The 14,616-nt window shown below is 54.6% G+C and overlaps 1 protein-coding gene across 3 annotated transcripts in view; it reads right to left on the minus strand.

Annotated features, from left to right (window-relative positions):
* ZBTB16 (zinc finger and BTB domain containing 16) overlaps positions 1 to 14,616 on the minus strand; it is a 180,526-nt gene that overhangs the window by 164,507 nt on the left and 1,403 nt on the right. Inside the window, exons 1-2 of one of the 3 annotated variants that reach the window (XM_040631204.1) lie at positions 14,262 to 14,514; positions 10,045 to 11,402 (exon numbers count right to left, since the gene is read on the minus strand). In XM_040631204.1, the coding sequence (XP_040487138.1) occupies positions 10,045 to 11,312 (1,268 nt within the window). In that variant the 5' untranslated portion in view covers positions 11,313 to 11,402; positions 14,262 to 14,514. Of the gene's footprint in view, positions 1 to 10,044; positions 11,403 to 13,897; positions 14,029 to 14,261; positions 14,515 to 14,616 lie in introns of those variants that run through there. The other 2 variants (XM_040631205.1, XM_040631206.1) reach the window with 2 other exon arrangements.

The raw sequence follows: 14,616 nt of genomic DNA on the forward strand, positions 1-14,616 counted from the left end.
AAAGAAAGAAAGAAAGAAAGAAAGAAAGAAAGAAAGAAAGAAAGAAAACAAAGAAAAGAAAGAGACATATCCTTTCAGTGAGGGCTGCAGACCAAGCCACGTGCCTGCCCCTGGGCTCTGTATTCCAAATGCCTCCTCCTATGGATAATATCACAGCAGCAGCGTGAAATCCACATTAGAACTTCCTCCCAGTTCCTTGAAAAATGTCATCAGTATTTTGATCGGGATAGCATTGAAAGTGTAGATTGCTCTGGGTAGCATGGACATTTTAACTATGTTAATTCTTCCGATCCATGAGCATGGAATATTTTTCCATCTTTTTGTGTCTTCCTCAATGTCTTTCAAGAGTGATTTATAGTTTCTAGAATATAGATCCTTTACGTCTTTGGTTAAGTTAATTCCAAGGTAATGTATGGTTTTTGGTGCTATTGTAAATGGGATGGATTCCCTAATTTCTCTTTCTTCAGTCTCATTATTCGTGTATAGAAACCAGGGATGTACTGTATGGTGACTAACAATGTAATAAAAAAACATTAAAAATAAATTAATTAATTAAAAAAAAAAAAAAAAAAGAACTTCCTCCCAGAGAGGAGGAAGAGGGCAGTTGCGTATCTCGCCGGAGCCATGGAGCTTCTATGAGCTGAGGCTGAATTCAAACCTAGGTTCCCAGCTGCCTACCATTCTGCGGCCAAGGAGCCCAGAAACTTCTGATACTGCAGGAATGCAACCCAGCAAATCATCATCCCTGAAACCCACCCTTCCCCCGGACAGACAGACCCTGTTGGCACGTGGGGGTCTCTCCTCCCCCCACCCACAGACACATACACACACATCTAGGCACACGCTCAGCTCTGGCACCACCCCGCCATCCAGGCACAGAAATGGTTAAGTCATCCTCACTGAATAAATCAAAAGTTCAAGGCTGCAACATACCACAATGATTCCCTCTTTACATATGACAAGAACCAGAGAGGGGCTGAAATCCCAAGCATCCTGAGCGGCCCGCACAGGTTACGCCGCCAGGGTCAGGGCCGCGGACCTTTAGAGGCAACATTCATTTCCTGAACAGGACAAGTTCTCCTGACCATAAAGCTAATAGGAACTTCCTCGCACGGCGAGCTCCGGCCGACAGGGCTACTTGTCACCGGCCACGCAGGAGGAGAGCACTGGTTCCCATTAGTGGGTTATGATGCCAGGTGCTACTAATAAGGTCCATCGGCAAGGAACAAGAGCCTGCTAAGTTGTCTCTCCGACTCTGGAAGTAATCAGGCCGGGGCTTTGGCGCTGGGGAGGGGCCTTATTTAAAGGGGGGGTAGCTACGGTAGACCCGACTCGACAGCATCGAACCCACTCACCGGCTTAAATAAATACATTTCAAACAAACCCTCCGCATTTCTCCCAACTACCATAAAAGACTCCCCCAAATTAACACTACTGTTTCCCCCAGCACTCCAGGCCTGACGGATCACCAAGGGCCATTACCGCCGGCCACATCTGCTTCTCACTATGGCAAGGAGGGTTGTGCCAACAGGCCTAATGGCATTAAGATCACAACGCACGGCTAATCCACTTAGAGAGCGACACCGGGCGAGGGTGGCAGGGGGCTCGGCGAGCGAGCGGCCCCCTCGTCAGGCTGGGGTCACAAAAGAAGCAGGAAGCCAGGAGGCGGCCTCACATGGGAGTCCCTGCTGTGGGCTTAAGTTACCTGCTACCTCATCTAACTTCTTTAAACCACGTGGAGAGGTAAGGGGTGAAGCTCCCTTCACAGGAGAGGCAGGACAGGTGGAGGCATTTGCACAGATTCACAATGTAGCACCAGCATTCGCACCCACGTCTGTCTGACATCAGTCTTTGCGCCCCCGCACTGCACACCTCGCCCCCTACAAAGACAACGGTCTGGCGGTCTGTCTGTCTTGCTCCTGACACACCTGCTGGTGGTGGTTTGTGTCCGTGCCCAAGTCCTTACTTAACATTTCTGGGGAATCCAAATGGCCCAAAGGGGCTCCTGGCTGGCTCAGTCAGTCAGAAGAGCATGTGACTCTTGATCTCAGGGTCATGACTTCAAGCCCCATGTTGGGTGCAGAGATGAATTAAATAGATAAATAAATTTGTAAAAGGCATAAATAAAAATGGCCCCAAAGAGGGGAGAATGCCAAAAACCACGTCCAACTGGCCCACAATTTCTCCTCTTCATCATAAATTCTGTGGCTGAGTCTCCTAATAACTTTGCCAGTGATGCCCCCACTGTTGCAGGAAGTTCTCCGTGCTAACTCGGCTTCTTCCTACTGCAAAGCTGAACACAGTCCGTTCCTGCTGAAGGAAATCGGGGCTTGAGGACAGAGTCGAAAGTGAGCTGGGAACTTAGAACGGAGCAGGTTTGGGCGAGTTTTCAGCCGAAGTTTCCATCCTGACAATAACGTACTGGATCCCTCCCTTGCAGCTGCAGGGATAAGCCTCACGTCGGCAAAACCCAACCATGGTTTTTCCAGACTGAGCCAGCATAATGAGGACACCGGGGCTTTTAAGGGGAGACAGTAGAAAGGGGGATTTCTGATTATGCTGGCATGAAATTAACAGCAAGGGATTTTTATTTTTGTAAGTGGGCTTCTTTTTCTCTCTCCTTTTCTCTTTTTTTTTTTTTTTTTTCTTTTTTGAGTCAGCATAAAAGGCCCCTATCGCTAGAAGCTGGTCTCTCTGTGTTGATAAGAGATGATGTGGTATGATGCAGTGCTCCCGGGACTTCTGATGCCCTGACCCCCAAAGACTTGAACCCTCTGAAATAAGCAGCCCCCTCCCTACTTTCCTCCTCTCGAGCCATCGGAGGAGACCAGGAGGCCAGAGGGAACCAAGCGATGAGCCTCCTGGCCGCCGGCTGCAGGAAACACGGAACTGGCCCTTCCTATATGCTCCCTTCCCTTCTGATTCCATCCAGGCCCGAAGGTCCAAACAGGGCATTATGGGAAACACAATGAACATGGGGCCCAAAGACCTGAGCACGAACCCTGGCACCCCCCCTTCACAGTCTTAGCGTGGACAAGTGTGTTAACCTCTCATGCTTCACTCTGCACATCAGGGAATTTGCAACTACTATTCCCCTTACAGGGTGGCCAGAGCGTGTGAGGACAGTCTGACTCTGAATGCACTTAGCACAGAACCCATCATGTACCAAGCACTGAAAACGCTTTTGCAAATCCACCACCGTTTGCAGCATCTCGCATTGGGTGGTGGGGGGGACAACAGGACAGGGAAGGAGCTCTGGAACGCCCACCCGCCTAAAGCCCAGACTTCCCTCCATAAGCTGGGGCTGTGCTCCTCACCTCTGTGTCCACCACAGTGATTTGCTTGCCTGGCCACAGGCACGGGCTATTGGACACTGGGTGAGCCTGCTCGGCATTTGGAACTGATGACGGTGGAGCGCTGCCCAGCTAAATTTAAATGAGAACTGGAATGACTCATCAGGCCGCGGGTCAATGGGACAAAGAGTACCTTGGCCACCAGGGTACAAGAGATCAGCTTCTGGGGGGGTTGGGGGGTGGGGATTGCAGGTGTTCAGGGTGTATCGGTCCCATACGCTGTCGTATGAACTAAGGCCTCTGGGGGAAAGCAGGCCCTGGACCAAAAGGAATGCGTTTCTCACCCTGCACCACCAGTGTGCCATTTCACAACAAGAGCCATAAAAATACAACAGCGAACACACACGGAGCATTTGCTGTTTCACCATTCCTTGCACCTGACAAACATTTGCTAATTAATCCTTGGAACAACCCGGTGAGTAGGTACTGTTATTATGTCCATTTTACCAAGGAGAAAACGGGCACAGAGAGGTTAAGAAACACAACCACAGTCACACAGCTGGTGAGTGGTAAAATCAGGATTCTTGCCCAGATCGTCTAACTTGCTCGAAATGCACATTTACTACATGGAAAACATCAGAGGTGGGGCAGTGAGGATGCCAGGTGAATTTTTCTTTCTACCAAAATAACTGCCATCGAGTCAGGGCTTCCACATAAAGCCACCGAAACAGAACCTTTAAGAAAGCCTTCCGTTACGGGGAAAATGCAGGAACCCTTCAAGGGGCACACTGAGGCACGCCTGTGTTCATTTAGCAAGATTCTTATGTCTCTCAGCTGGACTTGTTTTAAAGTCATTAATTTAAAAAAAATTAAAGTGATTGGAAATGTTTTTCCCCTGAATTAGCAAGAAATGAAAGAGTTGTGAATGGAGTTTGATTTTAACAGTTTAGGATAATCACTATTTTAAAGATTCATAAATAGAGTTCCTAGAACAAGCAGGAGGCGAACGTGTCGCTGAGCTGAAGCGTTCTTCCTTCCTCTCTCCCTCCAGCAATTAGCAGCTCCATCCAATAGTGACAGCAAATTAAAATGGGACTTTTCTCACTGAGATGAAAGAATGGGCCACTTCCCTCCACTGGAAAGAAAATAAAAGAAATCATCTTCGAAATGTCCCAGAGTTCAGTCTAGAGCCCAGCTGACTCTGTAAGTATTAAAAAAATGAAGTCAGAGCAGACAGGAACAAACCAGAGGGACCCCTATTTTAGCTGGCTGACTGCCAATCCAAGACAGCAAAATGCCATTAGCCAAAAGGACCTCACGAAGATGGAAGTGAGTGCACAAGGGGTTAAGGGAACTTCTTAAAGAGCTCAACAATGGAGAAACAGCTCATCCTTGTTTTAGGAAGGAAGGAATTAAGCTCTGAAGGAAAAAGAGCCCAACAATGGTCAAGGAGCTAAAAACCACACAGCAGAGTCTAGAGGCCTGGCCTCCACCCCAGCTGGGCACAGCAAACACCACAGAGCCTCCTGCCATCTTCCCAACTTCACAACTAACAAGCTCTCCAAAGGCCAGATTTCCAGGAGTCCAGGAGGTGATAAACGTAAGTCATTCATCACCCCCAAAAGGACACTTCCTGGAAATAGAAATGGATTCAGAAAGGATTTGGGCAAATCTGTGAATGACAGAATAGCCACAAATAGCTCCTCAGAGAAGTCGGGCTCCACCTGACCTTTAGGATTGACGTCAAGGAAGATGGCTGTGGCCTCTGATGGTGGTAACGGAGGGATGGTGTTGGCACCCAAAGACTAGGTCAGATGGATCAGCCCCAGAATGGCCGTGTCCATGTGCTTATATGGCCTGACACAGCGCACGCAAGACTGGGCAGCAGAAGGGGAGCTGGGCTCCTGACCCTCTCCATTTATAGCTATGTGACCTTGGGCAAGTCACTCACTGGCTCCAAAGCTCCTTTTCCTTGTCTGCAAGGTGGGGCTGAAAATGGTCCACGATCCCGGATCCAAAACCCTTGGGTACTTCAGAAATCCAAACTGTTCGGATTCTAGAAAGGTACAAGGGGGCCCACAAGTGTCTGCCAGTCCCGGAGGAGTCTAGGGAAGCACTCTGTAATCAAACACATTAATATTTTTGTAGCAAAACATATGAATATTCAAAATAGGCAGGATAAATATAGCCTTCCATCAGTTCAGATCAGGTTTTGCCACTAAATGAGTTGCACAAAACCTTTTAGCTTTCAGAGCTTCTCAGACTTCATATTTACGGGTAGGGCATGATGGACCTGGACCTGCTTCGGGGAGCCTGCGGGGTGGAGAGACAGAGAAAGTCATGAAAAGTGCTTGGCAAAGAAGAAAGCGCGACCACTGATCAAAGGCACTGTTAATATTACTGCTGTTGCTGTCATGACTACACAGCACACTCTCCCCGCAGAGCTGGGTTTGACCTCAGAGGAGCCTAAAGCCGGCACAACGATGAAAGGCGACCAAGAGTAAGGGCAACTGCTAAGCTCCCCAAAGTGGCCAAAACCAAGGTCAACAGCTGCCGGCCTTCTACGTGGTCAGCCACTGAAGAGAGGGAGCAGCGGCCACCTGAGAGAGACCGAGGCCAAGAGCCAGGCAGAAATCTGCCATCTCAACTATGTGGCTCGTGCACCCTAGAGCTGGCCCCAAGGAGCCTCTGGGAAGGGCTGCACACGTGGGTCCGGAGAGCTGGCTGAGATCATTCCTTGTGTTTCCCGAGCATCCCTTCAAGAACCAGGCAAGAGTTCCTACTGTGTGTGCGCGGGATACACGCCGTCGCCGGGCTATGGGTCTGCTGGAGAAGATCCAGAGGCCCCCGGGGGGAACAGACTCGGCGCAGGTTCCACAGCACTCCATTCCAAACCGTCTTCAGACGGGGCTGTGCGAGCCTGGGGAGACTGAGGGCTAGAAACGAGGACTGTGCTCACAGCTGAACCAATCACACCGTCCGCTGTCACCTCGACAACCTGTGTGTATGACTCTGAGAAGGGGAAGGCGCACCAGGCTCAGGGAAGCGGGTCCCCAGCTCATCCCTAGCTTGTCAGATCCAGATAAGCCTACGTGCAGAAAAGCTCCAGTCTCGCAGAGACAGAGAGAGACAGGGAGGGGTGAACCTAGAGAAGGAGAGTCCAACTCTCCGGATGCCTGCTGTGACCCTCCCTCCCTCAGATACTGTCCCCCACGCTGGGAGCACCTGAAGAAGGCTATGGCGCCCAGAGCGGGCTCCCGCATCTGCCTGTGGAACGCTGCTAGTCTTTCGGGTCTGCGGACCTTCTGGATCCTTCAGGTAAGGGAGCCCCATTTAATTTACCCCAGGAGCCTCTGTCTTGTCTTTCCATGGGTCCAGCTACAGGGGATGCTGCCTGTACTTTCCTGCCGAGCACCGCGGGGAGCACCGCCTGGCTGTTCTATTCTGTCTGCAGCTCGGGCTCTCTCTCTTGCCTGGGACAAGGCAACCTAGTGACGGGATTCAGACCGAACTCTCCCACCTATGCCGCCTCCCAAGCCTCTCCCCCTCTCCCCTCTCCATGCCCTTCTGTTCCCCAAGGATCCGGGCAACAAGAACGACTGGGTACTTAACCTTCAGCAACGCTTTAGTCTGTGGCTTCAAAGTAAAATAAAACGAAACCTGTAGCTTGTTGTTTTCTCACATTCATCGCTGCTGCGTTACAGCCAGCTGCACAGCATCCTGACACCAACATCCCCCCTGATTGTTTGGTCTTGCCCTCTTGTTTGTGCTACTGGTTGGCATGTGCGGGGAGGTACAGAGAAGAACCGGAATTAGGAGTTTTGAGGGACAGGGCAAAAGCCTCCCACAAAGTGCATCTGACCAGGAGCCAGGGGGCAGCCACACGAACATCATCTCCCTTCCTTGATTTCTCGAGTCCCCACAGCTTTCTGCCCACGGCGCTGCCCTAGGCTCTGGTTTCTTGGGCTGCAACAGCTTACTTTCCACCCTCAGTCCAAAGCACATTTGCCATGTTAGCAGCCCACAGCCGAGGATCCCTGGACCAGTACCTCCCCGTCATAAGCGCCCAGGGACAGGGACATTCTCCGCACCGCCTCACGGCCAGCACGGCCCCGGGGGTAAGGCAGCACTGTGGACGCCACACTCTAGAATTCAGAGTGTAGGGAGGCCATGCAGAGACCCAAACAGAATGGGAGACCAAAGGGTCCGTCATCACCTGCATGCTTACAATGTGTCACTCGCTCACTGCCCTAGGGATTTCTAGATGTGACTTCATCAATTCAACACAACACTCAACAGACCACCTCCATTTAAAAAAATTTTTTAAGTAGGCTCCATACCCAGCGTGGAGCCCCACACAGGGCTTGAACTCGTGACCCCGAGATCAAGAATCGGACGCTTAACCCACCGAACCACCCAGGCACCCCATCTCCATTTTAAAAAGAGTAAAACAAGCTCAGAAAGATTATGTGAGGATCCCAAGCTCCCACGGAGAGATGTGGCTAGTTGCATGGCCCATCTCCAGTGAATGTAACACAGCCAGGCCTCCGCCTCTCCCCAGAGGACAGAGGGTCCCACAGAATGGGAGCCTGGACCTGCTGGGAGGGTGGTATCTTCTGGAGCCCACCCAGGTACAGAAGCAACCAGGACCGGAGGAGAGCCAGAAATAAAATTACTTTCCACCATAGCCCATTTCTCACGGCACATATCTGAAAGAATTCACATCCGGAGCAGACGGTAGATCTATCCGGTCCAGTTTGGGGAGGGGGGTTTCCTCTTTAGGAAAGTCTGAGCAAAAACAAACACATCCTCGGTCTATTTCCGAGTGGCACGAGCATCAAGAAGACACACCTCGCTGGCGGTTATTTTTCGCACCCGCTGGAAAAATTCGGCTGCATTTAGCTCAGCGGCACTTTCCACAAAGTCAGCCTCAGAGCCACTGATCAGACAGTGCCGGAGCAGATTCCAGCCGGGTTTGAGGTGATCAGCCGACCTCCAGGTGCCTCTCCGGCCCCCACACCCTCTCACTCACACCCCCTCTCCGGTACCTGAACCAGCAACAGAGGAGCAGGTGGAGGAAGAGGGCTGCTAAGGGCACAGTACACCCAAGATTGGCAAAACGGCAGGCGAGAGGGTGTGCAGCAAATATCATCGTGGATGACAGCGAAAGCAGCCTTGCTGACACCGTTCACCTGACCCAGGGACCAGAGGGTAAAATGACACATCATTACAACAGATCCAAGTAAAAGCTAAACCCACCACTGATTCTGTCCGTATTCATGCCCCTTAGGGGAACGATTCTCAAAACCCTCTGTTGTGTAGACATGAACCTCTTCGGCACTAAGGGACTCCAAGAGGTGGCAAAGTGCAAGGAGGCTAAGACCTGAATTTGAATCCAACCCGGTCTCTTACCATCTATGTGACCCCAGGAAAGGGTCTTAGCATCTTCCTACATGAAAGAAGCACCACCACCCCCACCCCCGCTCAGAGGACTGTTGTAACAAAAATATGACTCCGTGTAAAGCACTTAGAATTGAACCAGGGCTGGGGCGCCTGGGTGGCACAGCGGTTGAGCATCTGCCTTCGGCTCGGGGCGTGATCCCGGCGTTCTGGGATCGAGCCCCACATCAGGCTCTTCCGCTATGGGCCTGCTTCTTCCTCTCCCACTCCCCCTGCTTATGTTCCCTCTCTCGCTGGCTGTCTCTATCTCTGTCGAATAAATAAATAAAATCTTTAAAAAAAAAAAAAAGAATTGAACCACGCCTGCCGTAGGAGCTCGGTGAATGGTCGTGTCACAGAGAAAGAAACAGAAGCCAGAGGGGAGCAGTGCTGGCCCCTAGTCGCATTTAATTCAACGTGAGTAGGATGGGATAAGAATAAGACTGCAGACTGCAAAATCCAGACTCTCATACCCGTCCTTCCCCCTTGAATGTAAATCAACTCCCTCTAAATGTGTTCGCAGGGGCAGAGAACGAGGAGGGGGAGGAAGCAACATTCCTGGTGATCAACGTTCACCAGGAATGATGGGTGGAACCGCAGCTGCGCACACGGCCACGGCCGAAGCAGCACCAGCCCCTGCCTTGCTCCGGAGCTGCACACCACCTGCCTTGGCGGGCAGCACTCCCCAGGGACCTGGGCACCTATGTCCCTGAAACCCGGCCACATGGCCACGGCCCGGCCATGGGAGACCCTCTGCCCAATCCCACTTCCTCTTCTCCCTCCCAGTCACTCCAGGCAAAGGCGACCAGACCCAACAGCAGAAAAACCAAATGGGAGCCCAAAAGCATAAAAAAGAGAGAAGAGCCTGGTCAGAAGCTGGGCCCATGAGTTCCCCAATGCTTAGGAAAGACCCCAGGCCCTCTTGCCACATATGAAGGGTATGTCCCCCGACCCACCCAGGACTTAGAAAAAGTGGGGGTTTCAAACTGAGGGCCTCAGAGGGGAGGTGGGTGGGGGAATGGGATAGACCGGTGATGGGTAGTAAGGAGGGCACGTATTGCATGGTGCACTGGGTGTTATACACAACTAATGAATCATCGAACTTTACATTGGAAACTGGGGATGTACTGTATGGTGACTAACATAATATAATAAAAAATTTAAAAAAAAAGAAAAAAGAAAAAGTGGGGGTTTCTTTACAAAGAGCAGGCCCCACGGCATGGGGGTAGCTGGGTATGAAGGCAGTGTGTCCGAGCCAGAGGGCCAGGGCTGGGGTGCAGGGTGCGGGGTGCGGGACCCGAGTGGGCCCTACCTGTGCTGCTCCACGGCCTCGTTGTCAGGAAGCTCCACCCCACACACGCTGCACTGCTCCCCGATGGTCCGGCTCTCGGACTTCATGCCCACAGCCAGCTCCCCCAGCTTATTGAACAGCTCCCTCTGGATGAAGCCCTGGGGTAGCAGCCCCCCGTAGGTGCTGAAGTCCATGGACACGGCCAGGGCAGGCTGAACGTGGAGGCCCGAAGTCACAGAAGATGGCATGCTCAACACGGCGTCAGCCTTGTGGTTGGGCAACACAGAGTAGATGCCCAGGTGTTTCTCAGCTGGGGGCGCAGGGTGCTCGGGTCGGCCCGGGGGGCCCTGGCCAGGCTCGGCTGCAGGCGGCAGCTGCTCCGCGCTCTCCTCACGCCCATAATGCAGCTCCCGAGCACTGGTGATGACGCTGCTCCGAGTCGGGGTCCCGGGCCCCTCTTTGCCCCTCTCCTCAACTTTGTCCCCCACGGCGCCTGCCATGGTGGACTCAGTGGCCCCGGGGCTGTCCTGGCTGGGCACCTCGTCCACCTGCATCATCTCCGTCTTCACCTCCGCCACCCCAGCGTGCCTCCCGCCTCCAGCCAGAGTTGGCTCCTCAGGCCCCGCAGGAGGCTGAAGAGTTCCCTGGAGGAGAGACTGTCCTATGGTCATCAAACTGTCCACCGCAGCCTTGGTGGGACTCATGGCCGAGTGACCGAATGAGGTGGAGACGGAAGGGCTCTGGTCCACCATGGGTCCAGGGAGGCTCTGTGCAGCCACACTGGTATACCCACTCTCCTCGCTGGAATGCTTCGAGATGAAGATGTTCTTGAGGTACCGAGCTTTGCGGTCCTCTTCCTCCTCGGCCGCGCCATCTGCCATGGTGGCCTCCGTGTCATTGTCATCTGAGGCCTGGATGGTCTCCAGGATCTTCAGGCACTGCTCCTCCAGGTACTCTATCTCTAAGATCTCGGCTGCATACAGCAGGTCATCCAGGTCCTCCGCCTTGGCTTGCAGCGTGGCCGTGTATGCATACTCCAGAATCTGCTGGAAGGTCTTTGGCGAGAGGAAGTCCAGAGTATAGTGCTGGCTGTTGCGGTGGAAGAGGATCTCAAACATCTTGCTGGTGCATGCCAGCACGGTCCGGTGGGCATGGAACTCCTGGCTGTCCACCATGATGACCACATCGCACAGCGTCCCGGCCAGCCGCATCTGGTTGGCCTTGCACAGGAGCCCCGTGGGGTGGCTAGGGTTCTGCAGCTGGATCATGCCCATCTTTGTCAGATCCATGGTGCTCCCCTCGGCTTAGGCATGAGGCTCTCTTTCCTTCCTGGCTCTGCGTGGCGGGGCTGGGTGGGTGTCCTGGGCCAACTGGGAGGGCTACAGGAGATCAGGGAGGGGCAGGAAAAGAGAGGACAAAAGATAGATCAATGTTCCTAAAAGTAAGGAGTCAAAAAACACAGCACGCCCATAACCTCCCAGTGAGACAGTGTTGGTGATTTTAAGGGGGGGAGGCTCCCTAGAACTCTGCATTTCTACCTCTATGAGCCCAGATAGAAAGAGAGTAAAGAGAAGATTCTGCCACAGGACGTGCTTCATTCACTGCTCTGTGATGTCTGTTAGATGAGCGAAACGGGAATCACAGTGAAGCCTTGTGAGTGCTGGGCTTCCTTGAAGTCTCAGGGTGGGGGCTCCCATACACGCAACAAGACCAACACACGTTATGAGGAAGTGTCGGCCCGCACTTCAAATAAGAGTTTAACCCCTTCCTTTAGTCAACTAAAGCCCTGGATCTCACTCTCAACGCCCTGTGCAGTAAACCTCATCTTCTAAACAAAGTTTTTCTGCATCCTCCATCACTGCAGCTGTGGGAGGAGCACAGGCAAGCCTACCTGGGCCTCGCAGCCTACAGTCCTGGCCCACAGAAATCTACGAGCAAGGCTCTCCTCCTCTGGCCCATCCTACCACCAGCCAGTACCTTCCAGGCTTCTGCCTTTCCCCTCTTCTCAGGGCTGCGAGGGACTGATCCCCGCCCACACCCTGACACCCCCCCCCCCCACTTAGGCACCAACAGGAACACACACACATAATCCTCACACTAGTTCGGCTTACTTCCACCCCTAGGTGCCTCAGAGCTACTGCACATGCAATCCGAAATCTAGACTGTGTGTGCATGGGCATGTGTGTGCGTGCACGCAGCAGCCACAGAGGGAGACTGAACACGTGTGCACATACTTCTATGAGATGCCACACCTACCTCCGGCCCACAAGTGCCCAGTGGGCAAGAAGAACTATAAGATGTAGGAGAGTAGGTTATGAAAGACCCAGGAAGTGATCATAGGAAACATGCACCCCTATAGCCAGCAGTGCACACGCTAAGTACATGAACTCCAAGCACGTGCAGCAGGCTCTGAAGTCCTGTGCCCAGGAGCAGCAGCTGGTGCTGGACATGCCTGGAGACACCAGAAGCGAGAGTGGCACCAGCATCTACCCTGTGTTAAAACTAGTATGAAAAGAGAACAGGCTGGGAGACAAAGGCCTCTCCCCAAACGCTGTTTGGGATCAATAACTGGGCTCTGGGGCTCCCGAATCCGTTTGATGTGTTAGGAAGATATCACCCAGATCCAGGTGGCCCCCAGCCTCTGCCTTGCTGTGGCCAACGCTGCAGTGAAACCAACTGGAAGCACAGCAGAACACAGGCTCTCCCTGGCTCTCCAAACACTGCTTGCCTCCGCCCCCAAAAGGAGCCCTATTGGCTCCAGAACCACAGATCCCACGCAGAAAGGGTTAACAGAACAGCTAGGCAAGACACTTTTGCTGCCCACTCCGGGGTGGAACTAAGGCCGTCAAGAGTGGAACCGCCTGCCACTCAGCCGCGCCTTGCCACCGTGCGTGCGCTTTCCTTAGACCCAGGGGCTTTGGAGAACTAGGAGGGGCCATCGAGAGAATGGAAGCTGGGCCACCCGAATTCCTTCCCAAAAGCAAGCGCCCTGGGTCCTATGGGAAATCAGGGTGCTCTAGGTCACCCGAACCCCACCCACGGCTCGGCGCCCCGGGATCCGGTGGGCGCCGGCTGCAGCGCCCAGCCCGGCGGCGCGGAGGAACGCCGGCGCTAACCCGCTGGAGCTCCGGGGATCGATCTTGCTCTCACACGCCCCCGGTCCCAGCCACCCCCACGGAGACTTGGAAGCGACTTCAGCAAACTTGGGGAAGCAACTTTTCCCGGGGAGGCAGACGGCAGAGAGAAAAGGAGCCGGGTTAGAGAAGAGGGAAAGCGAAAGGGACCCGGACGAAAGGCAGAGTCCGGGCAGGCTGGACGCCTAGGCGAGAGCGCGAGAAGGCGGACCCGCCCCGCGGCGAAGGGGAAGCACAAAAGCCCGACAGCGAGTTGTGGAAGGAAAGGCGAGAAGGGAGCTGCCGGCCCTCCCTCTCCGACCCAGGGCCGTGACCCCCGGCGGCGACGGGCAGGGTGCCCGGCCCGGGCACGTTGTGAGCGTCCCAGCGAGCGGGGCAGTAAATCGCTGCACCGAGCGTCTGTGCGTTCCGTTGGGTCCGCGGGGCCGGCGAGATGGTGCGNGGTCCCGCCGAGAGCCGAGGAGGGCCCGGAGCCCGGGAGACCCTCCGGAGCTCCGCCACGGCCGCCCCTCCCCCCCAAAAAACGGGTGGGGGGTCAAGTCCAATCAGGAAAAAAAGAGCCCACCACGTTTTTCAAACAGAAAGCAAACCCAAGTGAATCCGAGTCCTGCTCCCCTCCGCCCGCAGATCCACTCCTCGGATCCTCCGATTCCAGCTTCCCAGCCGGCCGGCGAATAAACACAAATAAACCACAACCCTATCGCGCCCGCGCACCGGTCCGCATACATATGAGCACCCACCGCCTCCTGGCTCCTCCGCTGGCCCCTGGTGGTACAAAGCCTCTGGTTCCCCGACCCTCCGCTCGCGCCTTCAGCCTCCGCAGACCGCTCTGCCCCCCACCTCTCACCCGACCGTGCCCTAGAGCGGAAGGGTTGGGGAGGCAGCTGCGCCCAAGCTGACAGCCGGGGCTCCCCTTCTAGCCGACCCCCAACCGGCGGTGGCGACGGCTGCCGCAGCAGGAAGGGAACAAGCCTTATAAAATAAGGCACAAGCCCGGCAGCCGAGTGGCCGAAGGGAGCGCGCCCCTCGGACCTCTCCAGCCCCGGGGCGCCCTGGCGCGCGCCTACGGCTGAGCGGTGCGCCCCTCCCCGGCCCCTCACTCACCGCTGCCAAGCCGGGCGCTGGGGGTGGGTGTGCGTGCCTCTTGGGGGTGTGTGCCTGTGTCGGGGAGGGGTGTTGCTGGGAACTGTTGCTCTCGGTATCACGGCGGCAGCGGCGGCATCGCCCGGCAGTTCGCAGTACCCGCTCTCATCGCCCTCAACTCCTCTCTGCTGCGAGGTTAGCAAATCACCACCGGCTGCGGCGCCTCCGCCGCGTCCCACGTCAACGCCGAGCCCCCTCCCCTGCGAGGCCCCGGCGCCTCTCCATCTTTAGTGCTGGCGGCCGAGCCCGGCTCGCTGCCCACAGCTGCCCCCCTTCCCTCCCCCCTCCCGCGCCGTCCGCGGGCTCAGCCCGCCCA

The sequence above is a fragment of the Ursus maritimus genome, unplaced genomic scaffold (assembly GCF_017311325.1).
Source record: "Ursus maritimus isolate PB19 unplaced genomic scaffold, ASM1731132v1 scaffold_16, whole genome shotgun sequence".
Classification (NCBI taxonomy): domain Eukaryota; kingdom Metazoa; phylum Chordata; class Mammalia; order Carnivora; family Ursidae; genus Ursus; species Ursus maritimus.